This window comes from Thunnus maccoyii, chromosome 14 (assembly GCF_910596095.1).
Source record: "Thunnus maccoyii chromosome 14, fThuMac1.1, whole genome shotgun sequence".
Taxonomy (NCBI): Eukaryota; Metazoa; Chordata; class Actinopteri; order Scombriformes; family Scombridae; genus Thunnus; species Thunnus maccoyii.
The window spans coordinates 12,583,501-12,599,164 of NC_056546.1; the positions used below are offsets into that span (position 1 = coordinate 12,583,501).

At 38.4% G+C, this 15,664-nt stretch overlaps 2 protein-coding genes across 6 annotated transcripts; one reads left to right on the plus strand and one right to left on the minus strand.

Moving 5' to 3' along the window:
* Window positions 1–998: 998 nt before the first annotated feature.
* agt (angiotensinogen) lies at window positions 999–15,014 on the minus strand. Of its 3 annotated transcripts, none has more exons than XM_042432861.1 (8): window positions 14,931–15,014; window positions 5,705–5,800; window positions 3,872–4,326; window positions 3,373–3,739; window positions 2,871–2,995; window positions 2,549–2,697; window positions 1,772–1,928; window positions 999–1,677 (listed from the first exon to the last, which is right to left on the minus strand). In XM_042432861.1, exons 3-8 carry the CDS (start codon window positions 4,286–4,288, stop codon window positions 1,501–1,503), a joined length of 1,392 nt encoding a protein of 463 aa, XP_042288795.1. In that variant the 5' UTR covers window positions 4,289–4,326; window positions 5,705–5,800; window positions 14,931–15,014; the 3' UTR covers window positions 999–1,500. The 3 variants fall into 3 exon arrangements, with proteins under 3 accessions (XP_042288795.1, XP_042288794.1, XP_042288793.1); XM_042432860.1 differs by lacking the exon at window positions 14,931–15,014 and adding an exon at window positions 13,689–13,992; XM_042432859.1 differs by lacking the exon at window positions 14,931–15,014 and having other exon boundaries at window positions 5,705–7,279.
* Window positions 7,480–15,560, plus strand: cuzd1.2 (CUB and zona pellucida-like domains 1, tandem duplicate 2). Of its 3 annotated transcripts, none has more exons than XM_042432858.1 (21): window positions 7,480–7,510; window positions 8,810–8,884; window positions 9,125–9,181; window positions 9,473–9,532; window positions 9,982–10,126; window positions 10,311–10,504; window positions 10,691–10,789; window positions 11,178–11,216; window positions 11,321–11,419; window positions 11,632–11,673; window positions 11,764–11,862; window positions 12,075–12,116; window positions 12,207–12,305; window positions 12,402–12,437; window positions 12,520–12,664; window positions 12,874–13,079; window positions 14,034–14,209; window positions 14,337–14,567; window positions 14,714–14,874; window positions 14,983–15,227; window positions 15,376–15,560. In XM_042432858.1, the coding sequence occupies exons 2-21, from the start codon at window positions 8,818–8,820 to the stop codon at window positions 15,420–15,422; spliced, it is 2,289 nt and encodes a 762-aa protein (XP_042288792.1). In that variant the 5' UTR covers window positions 7,480–7,510; window positions 8,810–8,817; the 3' UTR covers window positions 15,423–15,560. The 3 variants fall into 3 exon arrangements, with proteins under 3 accessions (XP_042288792.1, XP_042288791.1, XP_042288789.1); XM_042432857.1 differs by lacking the exon at window positions 7,480–7,510 and adding an exon at window positions 7,852–8,040; XM_042432855.1 differs by lacking the exon at window positions 7,480–7,510 and having other exon boundaries at window positions 8,522–8,884.
* Window positions 15,561–15,664: the final 104 nt, after the last annotated feature.

Consider the following 15,664-nt stretch of genomic DNA (forward strand, 5'->3'; position numbering starts at 1 on the left):
TGTTGTAAAGCAAAGGTCATTAGTAAGCTACAAGCAGCAGTACTTTAGACACATCTGTTTGCACCGCATACATCTTTTCCCCTGAAGACCACCACCATGAAAGCTAAAGGACTCAAACTTAGCTATAAATTGATAAGCATAAAACAAGTAGAAGTCAATGCCAAATGTTGCTTTCAGATTTAGCCTGGGTTGTTTCTGTCATACTGATACCTTTTTATATTGATTCATGCATTGTTTATGTTATATTTTCAAATATATTAAAACAGGAGAAGAGGTAAAAAAAATCTTAAAACCACAGTATTAAAAATATGCAGTAACACCTCAGCTAATGACAACTTAGGGTTGCTGGTTGTCATAGTAACACACCTGTTACAACTGTTGTGGCTTGTGAGTTTTTCTGGTGCTCAGCAGTAAGAAGAGACACAATGACAAAAAGAAAATGTACGGAGGGGGGCTGAGGTCTAAAACACGTTTGGGAACCAATGATCTACAGCAGTGATCAAATTTTCACACACAAGCATCATAAAACTCCCCCCGAAAAAATGATGGAGAAAGAAGAGCAGCCGTTCTCCAGGATTCTCAAATATTTAATGCTCTCTTCTTTCTTTTAATGCTCATAATATATTGGACAAAGCACAAGATACAGAAACAGGACAAAAGGAAAACACTCAACTGACTGTGTATGTTTTAACAACTGAGAAATTGAAATATGATGTTTACCAAAATGAATAATTGTCAGAAGGATAATTTTAGTGATTTCTTCATATATTCTCAGTTCTAATACTATCAGCTACAAATGTAATCAGAAAGTTAAATGACTTCTAGTGCAGCATTTTCCTGCAGTCCAGTTTTGTAGGCTGCTCACGTCTGAACTGTTTAGGTGGTGATGAATCTTAATACAAGACTCATTAGAGGCTTTGAAATGGTTCCCAAACAATGAAATAAACACATTTGACATTTCAACCATATTGAGAAATCTTTTTTTTTTATTTCAGCAGTCACAAATCGTAACAAAACAAAAATAAACTCTTAGTTACAATATACAACGTATTAGTCTTCATCATAGAGAATCATGGTTACTGTACCTACTCTACTGAAAAATACTGTACAGAACTCTGCTATAATAAATTTTACAGAAAAAAATTAGGATTTTAACCAGCTGCTTGAAAACAACTCAGCTTAAAGTAACAAGTTTTCATAAATACTGAGAAAGGATTCCCCAGTGACTCCCAACAGTTTTTGAGTTTGTGGAGAGATCAGTGGTGAAAGACAATAATACTGTAGAATATCCTTCTTGAACGAGGCTGTGCTTCATTCCTCATATACTGTATGTGGCCTTTAATTCAGTTAAACAACAAGGTTAGGATCAAAACAAATGATTGATATCAGCCACTAAAGGAACGCAAGCTGCAGGGGATAAAGTACTTAGTAAAGAAATAGGTCTAGTAGGTCAGATTTTTCATGTCAGAGGTTTTTGTTGGTTTTAAGTACGATATGACTTTAGAGTGTCGGATTGGTGATTTTTCCCAGCATGAGGATGGCGTTAGAATCTCCTTCTATGACAGTGAAGAGGAATGGCCGGTTGATGGACAGCTTCAGAGGGACGCCTTCTTCCTGGATCTTGTCCTGAAGCTCCGCACCTTCCTCTGACATCTCAAACGACACCTTGTTGATTGCCTGAGAGGAGACAGAGACGGCAGGTTAACTTCATGATGCACACAGTGAATGATTCTTACTATGATTTGACAACTTGACAACGCAGCCTGTTCACCTTATCTATAGTGACAGGTTTAGTGTTGCTGAGTTGGCTGAACTCAGCCTGGGAGCCCAACAGTTTGGCCTCTATTTCTGGATCCATGTTGGTCAACAGGTCACGCAGATCAGTCACAGAGGACATGGAGAACTTCGGCAGCGACAGCTCCAACAGACTGGAGGGATGAGAAGGAAACTGCTTTTAAAATTTAAGATGAAAAGTATTTGAACTGAAATGGGATTGTACCTGATTCTTCAATATCCCTAGCCTCATTTGCTCTACTTTGATATGATGACACATCATTGATTGACTAACCTATAAAATGGCAAATATTGTATATCCTGGATCTGTTTCTACAGTCAAAAACCAAAAGTGATAAAAGTTTTGTTTTGGAGAAATTATGAAAAATAATAAACGCCAAAAAGATCTTAGAAACATAGACAATTGTAATTAATATTGCTAATATCTTCTAAATTAGATGTATGTAGGTTTGATCAGTTATCACAAATAATCAAAAATGAAATTGTAATAATTAGAGAAGTCCCATGCAATAAGTTGTAATACATCCAGTATTTAAAAGTGAGCTATTCACCAAGAAAAAGTGACATTTGAACAGAAATTACACAATTACTGTCCATTGAAATGTTGCAATGTTGCAAGTCACATTAAGTTGATAAATTTTTTTAAAAATGGTTACAAGACAAGATATGATTCTGATTTACAGTTTGTCAAATGATTTGTGGGTGATACTTGATTTGAATTTAGTGATAAAGTTTGGAAAAGCACAATTCTTACCCTTCCTGGAGGCTCCGGTGCCAGTCAGACATGACTTCAGTGCGCAGCTTAGACTCTATATCGTGGAGGTTGGCCCCTTCGTGAGGCAGGACCAGCAACATGTAGGACCGTTTGCTCAGAGACAGCTTCACAACTGTGCACCGCCGCACCTTCATGGTAACCAAACAAAAATATTTATTACAGATGCGTGCGGTCATTAAGATAAGAGCAAACTCTGCCAATATTTCACTTTTTTTATAGGTGGAAATATGTGTAAAGTAGAAATACACAAAATAGCTCCAACAAATCAACATTAAGACAGATCTCCTGAACTAAGATTTACCTTATCATTCAGGTAGTGGTACTGACCCGTGTGGGTCATCAGTGGAGTCATTACTGTGGTCGTTTCATCCACGTGAAACTCCTGCAAGGAGGTTTTCTCTGGCTGGAAGGCTGTCCTCCAGTTGCCTGAACACACACGACCAGACCATCAAGTAAGGTGGTGACATTTTTGTAGGATTTCAATTTGTTGTTTGAACAGATCAAGGCAAACTGCACAAAGTCAAATCCCTGTATGTTTGTCAGTACTTTTATACTGTATAGTAAAAGTAATCAAATCTGATTGTGATGATAATAAGTGGTCAGATTTTTTGGTGCCACACATACTGTACTTTTCAGCTGTATTTAAAGTAAGAGTGAGTAGTTGATTCAGTATTATCATCCTGGCAGTGTGGTTAAGATTGAAGCAAGTCTTATGATGCAAGTCTTTATAAATGTATGTGCTATAAAAAAAACCCAACTTTACAGAAGTCTAGAGAAAAGACGGAGAGACGGAAGAGACAGACCTTGGAAGTTGAAGAAAGTAAGGAACACAACGTTGGAGCTGGAGTTTAGATCTTTGAAGATGCTCTTCACTTTCCCGTCTGACGTCTTGTCCACAAAGCTGTTCATCAGCTGCTCAGCTTCCTGTGGTTTAGAGAAGTCCACGCCGCGGATGAACGATGCGTCTGAGAAGTCTTGTGTGCCTTGAATAAAGTCCTTGGATAGTTGAGCGTCCTGGCGAGTGAAGGCCCACACCTGGGTAGTGATTTCATCTTTGGGTCCATCGTCCACTAGAGAGTTAATGCTCTGCAGGGTCTTCAGAACCTTGTGTCCGTCCACTAAGGACACACAGTCCTCTCGGTCGGTGCCACTGCTCAGGCCAAGAAGAAGCTGGAAAAATAGAAGTGGGTTAGGAAAAGCTTGTGTCTTTGAATTAAAGTACGAGACCTGATAATCTGATAAATGGGTTAGGACTGAATTAATCATCTCTTCATTCAACAAGAACAAATCAAAAGTAAAGACCTGGAATGAGCTTGCCGTCTTCTTGGAGGCCCCCAAGTAGAAGGTGACGAGGGATCCAAAGGTGTTGACTGGAGAGAGGAGGGTGTTGGTGCTTTGCTGTTTGCTGCTGAGATCCTGGTACATCCTCAGGCCCAGAGAGTTCAGCAGCTCTGCCAGAACCGCTGTTCTCTGCGTGATATTCTGCCTCTGGCCATCCTGGTTTGATGGATCCCTGCTGTCCGGTGTCAGGACTTCAATGTCAAGGGGTGCCACAGGAAGTGTCTGCAGAGGTTTGGCAGTCTGGGTCTGCAGGGTCTCACAGCTGACGTTTTCGCCGGCAAAGAGATAGAAGGGGTGAACGTAGACGCGGTTGGCTTGACTTCCTGATAGGTAGCAGCCAAGTAGGAGGACTAGAATAGGCGACCGCAGGCTCTGCATTTTACCTTTTGTTGGTGGTCACCTTAAAATGATTCCTTCTGTGGGGGAAGACAGATATTTCTAGTTTAAGATGTATAACCTCTTGAGCCTTCGTGAGCATGAGATCACTTAGTATCGGGGAGTCTGTGAATGCTACATCACTATTAGTGTGGCTTTCGTTAGGAATCTGGCTGGATCTGGTTTTCTGTCCCTGACAGGATTGGCTGGCAGGAACACTGAACATAGAGCAGCATGTCAGTGATTGATTGATTGCTCTTTGTGTTTCCTTTCTCCTGCTGGTCAGTGAATGAGAGCAGGCATTACCCTCTACGGCAGAGGTCGCATAGATAATGAAGAGCATCTACGCACATCTGTGTGTGTTTGTATGTGTTCCCTCACTAACATAAGACGAATGTCTCATTTGGATATTGTTGATTGTTTATTTGGATCCTCAGATTGGGGACTCAATCTGGGCATGCTCAGACAGTAAACAAACAAATTTACACGCTGAACGTATCACAGTGCAGACTGTGACTGGAAAATATGATACTTATTTTGCCACTTTTGACCAATGTCAAAATAAATACATATGTAGAATGAATAAATGTAAGTTTCAAATCATAAATTGTACATACAAATTGTATGAAATGAAATTAAAATGAAAATAAATAATTTGCTTGACTATTGACAAGTTCATAGTTTTGTCACAGGAGCTCCTGACAAATGCAGAGTCAACACTCATTAAAATACTGTAGTTTTCCTTCTAAGTTGAACTGACAACTTTCTCACCCTTTTGAATAATTTTGGATGCATTAACTTGAAGGAAGATAATTTGGGTTGAGTGCTCTTATGTAAAAATGGGACTTTATCCTTTGAGTTGAACGTGCAGAAATGTGGACTGGTGGACTCTTGGAGGAGATGAGCAAACACTAGATTTTCCTCTGTTTGGACATGCACCCAGGACATGGCCTTGGTCCCTGATCAATGAAACCTGTACACTCCAATGCTCAGATACACAAGCAAGTGGGTTACTTATGTACCCAATGACAAGATGACAGAGGTCAGAAAACAGTCTGGTTGATGATCACAGATGTTTTCTATCAAGCTCCAGAGTTTAGACTAAATTTTTCATATGATCTGATTCATAATAAACTTCTCTTCAAGTAGTAACTTCACAGAAATAAGTTGCACTATTTATCATTATGAAGTAGCGAACCCTTAAATTAAACTAAAAAGTTTCAGCTTATCTGGGAAAAGGCTGAAAAGACACACTTTGCTGCACAACAGTTTTAGACATTTAGAATATTTTATGGTAATGAAGAATATAATGAATCAGTCTTATCAATTATAGGACTCTAAACACATTTTTTCCTTTATCCCTGACAAGTTAGTACTGCACAATCAAAAGGCAATTACTGAGATAAGGTTTGCTCTTACCGTGTGTGTCTGCTGCTGCTGCTGAGTGAGGTCCCGACTCCTCTGCTCCCTTACTTTAATCCTCGGCGGCCAGCCGCAGTGCTCCCATTCTGGTTACTGATTAACCAAAACAGCATTGACTCAGGGGCTCTGCTGCCATGACTCACAGTCCGCTTTGTACTGACGATCTACTGCTATAGATAAATAGGTCTGACAGAGAGAAGAGAGAGACCACCCAATGTCCCTCTACATGTTGACTTTAGGAGGATGATGCAAGCACATCCTGGAGGGGGTGAAAGGAGAGCTCAACTTCAACAAAGGAGGAGTGGGAAGCATTGGGAGAGCCTGGCTTGTTTGTGTTTGCTGTCTTTTGAGAGTGACTCACTGAAATGTCACAATATTGTGGAGATGTTTCTTTGTGATGGGGGAATAGTGCTTTTGATAAATTACGTATGTTCTTTGTAATTTTGCACAAACAAAGGAGTTGAACGCGTATCAAGTAAACAAGTCTCAAGTCTCGCAGCAAACCTGAATTACTTATATTCTTATGAGATGGAAGGCAAAAAGTCACATCAAGTCATTTTTTATTTGTATAGCCTAATATCATTAATCACAAAACTGCCTCAGGTTGACGTTGTGTTGCTGTACAATCTGTACAGCAATACAACGTCCTCTATCCTCAGACCCTCAATTCAAATAAGGAAAAACTCCCTAAAAAACAAAACTGCAGGAGTTAAAATGAATTAAGAACTTAGTAAATAATACGATTTACATTTATTTTTCTGCTAATATTGCTATTATGTTACTAAGTTAAGTTATCCTGTCTTCATCTCTATTAACTTTCTCTTGTGTTTCACTTTCTGACAGTTCCAATCAAATGTTTGGACATACTTTCACGTTCACTTGAATGATAAAATGTGTCCAAACTTTTTACTGGTATTGTATTTCATGTGGATATTATTTTATTTTATTGTACTTATCACATTATTCATTCCATGTCATTAGTGCATTTTTACTGTTTACTATAATTTTACATCATTAAACCATTTTGCTGACCTGCATTTTTATTTTGATGAGCCCCTTCTAAATCAAGAAGTAATGAAATGTCCAATAAATGCAAATGTATGTTTATAAATAAAAACAATGTCTCTTATATCCTCCCTTTATCTTTCTCTCGTGTCACAATCAAACTGACACTCTTCAAAAGATGGATTTGGAAATGTGTCGTGGGAAAAGAGCAAACAGCTTTCAAATGTTCTTTATAGGCGGGTAAACATGTGTACTATGCCACGCAGTTCACGCTTGCTATTAAAAAGGGACATCCGTGAATGTAACAGGGAAAATCCTTCACACACACCTGATTAAACAAGGCAAGGTAGACAAGATTTTCTGATCAGAAAGAGAAACAGTGTATTGTGTCGATTGTTTTATGGCCCCGATTTTATCTTTTCTAAACACTGTTATATTAATAAAGTCATAACGCTAAGTGAAGAGTCTTAAGATAAAAATGAAATAAGATGGATATTTGTAAAATTTAATCTATTAACAATGTAAAACTAATAAAACAATATTCATTCATCTTTTCTGGTCTCTCATCAACTTATAGTACTTAAGATGTATTATAATAATGTGTGTTTGGAGTGTTTCAAACACTTTTATGTATATGGTGTGTTTATATATACACCATATTTCATATACTTATTTAAATATTTTATACTTTTACTGACAAAAACTGAAAATGTATAAGCTTCGTAAAAGTAGAATTTATGGCAGAGCTGTTGAATTGGATTGCATTAGATGGCACAGGTGTTCCTAATAAAGTGCTTGGTGAGTTTATATGCCAATATAGCCTACTGTATATACATATTTAAAAATATTGATTTTCAGTAAACACTACTGACTTAAAATATCAAGACTAAAAGTCTACAGCCATGCTAGTGGCTCTTAGAGGCTTATGAAGGCTACAGCAGTGCTAAATGCTAATGTTAGCATGCTGACTTACTCACACTGACAATGCTAACATGCTGATGTTTAGCTGGTACAATTGTTACCATGTTCACCATGTTAGTTCAGTGTGTTAGCATGCTGACATTTGCTAATTAGCGCTATAACACTACAGCTGAGGCTGAATGTCGGTAATTTTGCAGGTATTTGGTTGTAAACAAAAGTGTAAAATTTGGACCTGATAGCACTAATTCATCCTGAGGGGGGCAGGATGTTTGTACCAAATTTAGGGCAATTCATCCAAAGACAAACGTCAATCTCAAATAAGAGGGATTCATCTTCTGGGGACGATGAATGTCTGTAGAAAATTGACCGTCCATCCAATAGTTGCTAAGATATTTCAGGCCAAAGTGGTGAGTGACTGAGTGACTGAGCTTAATTGCCAACATGAGAGACACACACTACCATGGCTAAAAAATAAATGTATATAATTTTGTCCTTTGACTGTTGATAACTATGACATAATTTGCCATTGAAACACAAACACAAGAACAGTTTTTTTTTAAGAATATGTGAATCTTCAGCTGCAAAAATGATGCATTTTTTATCATTAAAAAATCAAGTCCTTAACTTATACAATACGTGTGCAGGACTGTCCCAGGCTACTGAATGGTGAGGTTTAATTTGAAGGGCTTTAACATACATTACGCTGCATCTGTATTATAGTTTTTGTACTAGTTCTAAAATAAAAATGTACAAATGTTTGGAGTTCAGTGAAGCGTTGCCCATATGAGCACACAATTTTACTGTAAAATGGTGCAACTTATGCAACAGGGTGTAATGACAATATTCAGTCACAATTAGTGTAGCAGATGTCAGTTACACATGTAAGATCATTATTGGGTATACTTTATTAGCTGCTCAATTGCAAGTTCCCAAAACCCATTATGAAGTTTCACTGTATATCTTAAGCAAATACCTTAAAACACATCCTGAAACTAGAGGTGAACATGTACTGCAAACTCTTTATGATAGTTAACCAACTGTGTGTTTCTCATGCCCAATGATTACTGAGTAATCTATAACATTCAGTGACATAAGAAACTTTATGGGTGCTACATCAGAGTCTCTGTTGGCTACAGGGTATATAAGCTGTCATGTTCAGCATTGTTGCATGTTCAGGTTCGAAGATGAAAGAATTCACCATGTGGACTCTCTTGGTTCTTTGCAGCGTGATCACCTCACATGGAGTGCAAGGTATTGTCCACTACTTTCTTATCGGTTTGTGTATTTTTCATTCAAAATATCAGTTTTGCATTTTTATTTTTAGGGCAGTTCTGGGCAACATTAGTTTGAGCAGTTTTCAGTATGTGTTTTGATATTTTGTCTATATGGTTGTACTTTTTTTTAGATATTTTTACTTGTGCTGTCACTGGTCTTTAAGCGACATATGTACTATGAACTCCTTTTTGGTTTGCTTTTGTCATAATCCATCAGGTGCTGGTCTCCCCCCAACAACTGAGGAGGCGAATACAGCACCACCAAAATCTCAAGGTACATAGTTACTTAAAAAACTACATTTTTAATTATCCAGCATACATCTAAAATGTGAAATCTAAATGGCTTGATGTGTTGCTTTCAGATGGTTTTAACCAACACTTTCAGTTAAATCAGTGGCATTTACTGAGTGTGTCCAAGGTGGAAAGATAGATTTCCGGTTATCAGGATACCTAAAATATCTTTTATCTTATTTTTAAATGATTTTCAGTTTGAGTGAGAATGTGTTTTCGCTTGCATTTAAGTGTCAAATGTACTCTCTGAGTTTCCTCTTTTTAACTTTTCCAGAATTGGATGCAAGATATACATTTGGTGTGACTGATGATTATTACTGGACCACTGACGCAGGTAAACTAAGTGCCACTAAAACGAGAAGTATAGTGTCAGATTGTGTTTCTGGGTGTACTTGGCTTTGTTTCTAAACTATCAAGCCAGAGAATACTGACCAATAGAAAGCCGAGGTTTTCCAGGCTGAAAATTCAATTCAATAACGACAACAACATTATAAAAAGAGAAAAGAAAACAAATTTTACAGGTCTGGATAACTTGCAGACCTTTGTTGTGTAATTGTGCTACCTGAGACAAATCCTCTTAGCTTCATTGGCCAATTTTCTAAAAAAAAAAAGACAAAAACAAAACAAACAAAAAAAACATAATAATAATAATAATAATAATTCACTTGTATGATTGCATTTTTCATCACTGTATCATGTGATCTGCTTTCTTCTGGTCATTTGTCATTTTTCCATTCTTAATGAGTAATTTCATCTCATTCTCATGATCCTATGTTTCTTCAGGTTGGGACTGTGGCGGCTACCTGTATGGCAGCAGTGGCACTTTTCAAAGCCCCAACTATCCAAACCCATACCCACACAACGCCCACTGCACATGGTATATCAGACCAGGCAGGCAAATCATACAGCTGGAGTTCCCTTCTATAGAGTAAGTCCAACAAGAATTATCAACTCAGATGCGTGTTGGTTCACATGTGGTTTGGATGATTAAAAGATTAATGAAAGTTGTGATGAATGTGATAAAAACATTCCCCTGTAATCTCTAACTGCTTCTGCTATATCATTTGTGGCTCTATGTTCAATCCTCTGTTCTTCTTTTGCTCTTATCACAGAATGGAGAATCAAGCATCGTGCCCTTTTGATTATATTTACGTCTATGATGGTTCCAGTACCAGTAGCAGGATTCTTGGGAAGGTGTGTGACAACAATGTCACCTTCCACTCCACCGGTGCTTATTTAACTGTGCGATTCCGGACTGATGGTAGTGTTAACGACAAAGGATTTCGAGCTAACTACCATGTTGTCTGTAAGTCACAATGATTATGATCAAGATGTTTATGCATTTTACAAAATATGTAGTATCACCATTTTAATGATATCTAGAATTTTAATAACAATAAAAACCAAAAGAAATCCTATTACAACCCTGAAGAGATCAACCTAAACTATGTGTTTTCAGTGATGGGAATTGTTTTATCTGTTCTTTCTGTAGCTCAAGGTTCCTGCAGATACAACTGTGGCTACCAGGTTGGAACCTGCTCTTGTTATTCAGGCTGCGAATACGGTGGGAACTGTTGTCCAGATTATGGAGGTAAAACCAGGCTGTAGCAGTAAAATGGTCTACACTCACCAAGCACTTTATTAGGAACACCTGTTCAATCTAATGCAATCCAATACAACAGCTTTGCCATAAATTCTACTTTTATGAAGTTCATACATTTTCGGTTTTGTTGATATTGTCAGAAAGGTAATAATTCTACTTTATGTTTATTAATGAGGTAATAGTGGGTGGTGGTGGTGTACTGGAGTGCATTATATTTAAAGGTGTTCCTAGTATTTTGCTCCCCTCATGTGTGTTAATATGGTGGTTGCATTAGATTGCACAGCTCCTAATAAAGTGATTGGTGAGTACATGGTGAATATGTTAAGAAAAAGGAAGTAAGAAAGGAATAACCTTTATTTTTCTCTCCGTCATGCAGCGTACTGCTCAACAACTACTATGGATCCATACATCACAGGTATAAAAACTTCTCAAGCTACACCTAATTTACCTTAAAGTTCTTGATATGTAACGTTTTTTAAGTAATAAGCAGTAATGTCAACATCAACCTGTGTCTCCCAGCTCAGCCCTCATGTCGAAACAACTGCGGCTACAACATGGGAAGCTGCTCCTGCTCGAGCTCTTGTCAATACTATGGCAACTGTTGCTATGACTACTACTGTAAGTGTCAAGTCCTAACAAATCAACAGCATTTACAGGTTCTGCGTCCCTCTCTTGCTGAAGTCCGTCAAATTCCTCACTGCTTATGTGGACATGATGTGATAATATTTGTTAATCACAGTTGCAGAATAAACAGTAGGTGTATCGGAATGTGTGTTTTACACAGTACGAAGAGATAGTGATCACTTTATTCTCCTCTCTCTGTCATGTAGCTTACTGCCTGTCAACCACTGACTTACCCATTGACACCACAGGTATGCAAACCCTCTCAACAACCTAAATATAAAAGAATAAACCATATCACCAATTGTTGAAATGTTTTCATATCCTCCTGTGTCTCCCAGCTCAGCCCTCATGTCAATACAACTGCGGCTACAACATGGGAAGCTGCTCCTGCTCGAGCTCTTGTCAATACTATGGCACCTGTTGCTATGACTACTACTGTAAGTGTCAAGTCCTAACAAATCAACAGCATTTACAGGTTCTGCGTCCCTCTCTTGCTGAAGTCCGTCAAATTCCTCACTGCTTATGTGGACATGATGTGATAATATTTGTTAATCACAGTTGCAGAATAAACAGTAGGTGTATCGGAATGTGTGTTTTACACAGTACGAAGAGATAGTGATCACTTTATTCTCCTCTCTCTGTCATGTAGCTTACTGCCTGTCAACCACTGACTTACCCATTGAAACCACAGGTAAGAAAACCCTGTCAACAACCTAAATATAAAAGAATAAACCATATCACCAATTGTTGAAATGTTTTCATATCCTCCTGTGTCTCCCAGCTCAGCCCTCATGTCAATACAACTGCGGCAGGCACCTGGGAAGCTGCTCCTGCTCAAGCTCTTGTGAATACAATGGAAACTGTTGTTATGACTACTACTGTAAGTATATGTCCCTCAAAGCTCGGCAGAGAAGCCACTGTTCACTATGATCACACTAATGAAATCCATATTTTTTTTAATTTTTTTTTTAAACAGCCTACTGCTCATATACAACCGACATATCAGGCACAGGTAGGATCCTCAGTGTACAAAATTAGCCTGCAGCAAATATAGTTAATTGCAGTGATTCTTATGTAATTTTGTGCTTCTTCAGAAACACCCTGTGGAGGCCACTTGTATGGCTCTGGTAACATCTCCAGCCCCAACCATCCCAATTACTACCACGACCATGCCTACTGTGTCTGGCAGCTCAGAGCATCGTATGACCAAAGAATCTACTTGGCATTCACATACCTGCAGTGAGTGAAGAGTAGACTACTTTTATACTTTTATATACTTTATTATTATAAATAAGTGGCATTATCACGTACTATATTTCAAGAATATCATTAACTTGTGGGAAAAATACCTACCAATTACAGAATAAGGCTCTCAACTAAACTATTCTTTTGAGTTTTACTTCAATAAGTCAGTGATTTATGGCTTTTATCATCTTTTTAAAAAACAGATTGGAGAACTGCTGCACCTGTGACTACATTGCAATCTATGATGGGCCGTCTGTTAATTCACAATTTCTGGGAAAAGTGTGCAATGACAGTCAGAGCTCTTTCTACTCCTCCTCCAACTACATGACTGTGCTCTTCCGCACTGACAGTTCAGTGGTCGGCCGAGGATTCAAGGCTGAGTTCATGAGCTCTCTGCAACCAAGCTCAGGTAAAATTGTGGTAGATTTAAGACGTCTAGTTTTGATATAGTTGTTATATGTGTGTTACATGTCGGGGACTGACTTAGCTCTTGTGCATCATTTTATTTCAAGAGGAACTTGTCATGTCATAACTGTATAATGTCTACTGTTTATAACAGAAGTTTGTAAGATTTAAGAATTAACCACGTGGAGAGGATTTTACAAAAAGATGCTATTGGTTGTATTGTAGGAAATGTAGGATTAAACAGTTTTGGAGTAATGTACTACGACAGTTTTAGTCACATTCTAGTGACTAAAAGTTAGGATATTTTTGCCTTTGCTGCAACCGTTTTATTTAATCTGTTTTGATTCTTTCAACTTTATGCAAGTGCAAAACAATCATTGCAGTAATACTTTAAATGTCACCCTAGTAGTACATCCTTAAATCAACCATAATACTGTAAATTAGCATGTTAACATGTTGACGTGTAGCATGTAATAGTGTGTGTGTTAATGTGTTAGCATGCCAACATTTGCTAATTACCACTAAACACAAAGTACAGCTGAGGCTAATAGGATGTCGGCTTTCCACATATTTGGTCATAAACCACAGTATTGGACAAATTAAACATGTTTACCTGATGGTGGCACTGGATGCAAAATGAATATCTATACCACATTTCATAGCAGTCTATCCAATAGTTGTCAAGGCTTTTTGCTCAAAACCACAAATCTAAACCTCATGGTTGTGAGAAAGGAATAACCAAAATCAATTTATCCACTGGGGACCATGAATGTCTATACAAAATTTCATGGCAATCCATCCAATAGTTATTGAGATATTTCAGTTTTGACAAAAGTGGTAATCCAGCCAACTGACTGACCACCAGTGCCATCCCTACTTAAAACATTGTATAATCTTACACCTTCATCCTGAAAATCAGTCAAGTTGTAAATATCTTGTGAACATGGTCCTTTGTCAGGTCGAGTGGACTGTTCCTCAGACAACATGAACATTGTGATTCAAAGGAGCTACCTGAACTCTCTCGGCTATGACGGCCACAGTCTGTACGTGAACGACCCACACTGCAGACCCCAGGTTTCCTCATACCAGGTGGTCTTCAGTTTCCCCATTAACACTTGTGGCACCGTTCGAAAGGTAGACAACTCACCGCCTTCTGAAAACTTTCTAAGAATTCTCACACAAATTACTGTGATGGTAGGGACTTTGATGCAGACATTACAGAAATCTTGACATTTTTTCCAATATCTTCTACTTGGAACAGTTTGAGAATGGCAGAGCCGTGTACACCAACACTCTCCGTGCCTACACCTCCAGTTACGGAGAGATCACGCGCCAGACTCACTTAAAGCTGAACGTTGCCTGTCGAATGGAGCAAGACTCAGTGTCGCAGATTATGTATGTCGTCAATCATCATGATAACAGCAGCATTACAGGCACAGGCAGATTCAATACCAGCATGGCTTTCTACACATCCAGCAGCTTCTACTACAAGGTGTGAAAACTTTTTTCTTCAGGTAGTAAAGTGGTGTCTGTTCATAAATAAATTAATATTGGAACTACTTCATAACACATGTACATGCACATTACAGTTCAACAGAGCAGCCATAACGACATTGCTTTTACACTCTCTTCTGTCAGGTGTCTCAAGTTCCATACGAGGTGTCACTGAACCAGAACCTGTATGTCCAAGTGGACTTGAGAAGGGGTGACTCTTCCCTGGTCGTTTACCTTGACACCTGTGTGGCCTCACCATCACCCCATGATTTCCAGACCAGATCCTACGACCTGGTCCGTAACGGGTAAGCTGAAAGATCTTGAGTGTTATAGGCTGATTTCTGAGATCTGTGTTACTTACATATTCATAGTACCTGTATTCTGCAGTCACAATGTCTCTGTTGCACTTTCAGATGTTCCATTGACAGCACCTACCGGGCTTACCTCACTGGTACCCATCCCTACGCCCGTTTTGCATTCAAGTCCTTCAAGTTCCTGCGAGCCACAGAGTCTGTATACATCCAGTGCAAGGTCCTGATATGCCAAGCTTCTGACTACAATTCCCGCTGCCGCCACGGCTGCAACAGACGACAGGCCAGAGACCTGGGGTCAGAACACGACAGCCAGACTCTGGTCCTGGGTCCCATCAAACTTAAAGGTCTGTACACATTTTCACCTGGTTTTTATACCAATAGAGGATTAATGAAAGAATTCTGTTGGGCTGGAAACAAGAAGTTATCTCCTGTGTTTATTGTATAATGATAATCATACATGATCATCATACAATTATTTCTTGTCATTTCTAGACCTTAAGAAAAAGGAAGACGGGGCGCATAAGGAGGACAAGGTGTAACTTCATACTGCAATGAGCTGCTTCGATCATTTTTACTAATCATTACAGCTCTTGTTGTTGTGTTTATGGTGACACTGAATTATACTCAACATTTTCTCTTTATCTCATTACCTGATTAAAAGCATCATCAAAAGACAATCTGTGTTTGTGTATTTCATTATGTCATACTTGTAAATGAACTTCAAGTATTAATGTCCCAGGATAAATATTTGTGATATGAATGCAAAGCAGATGGAGAAAAT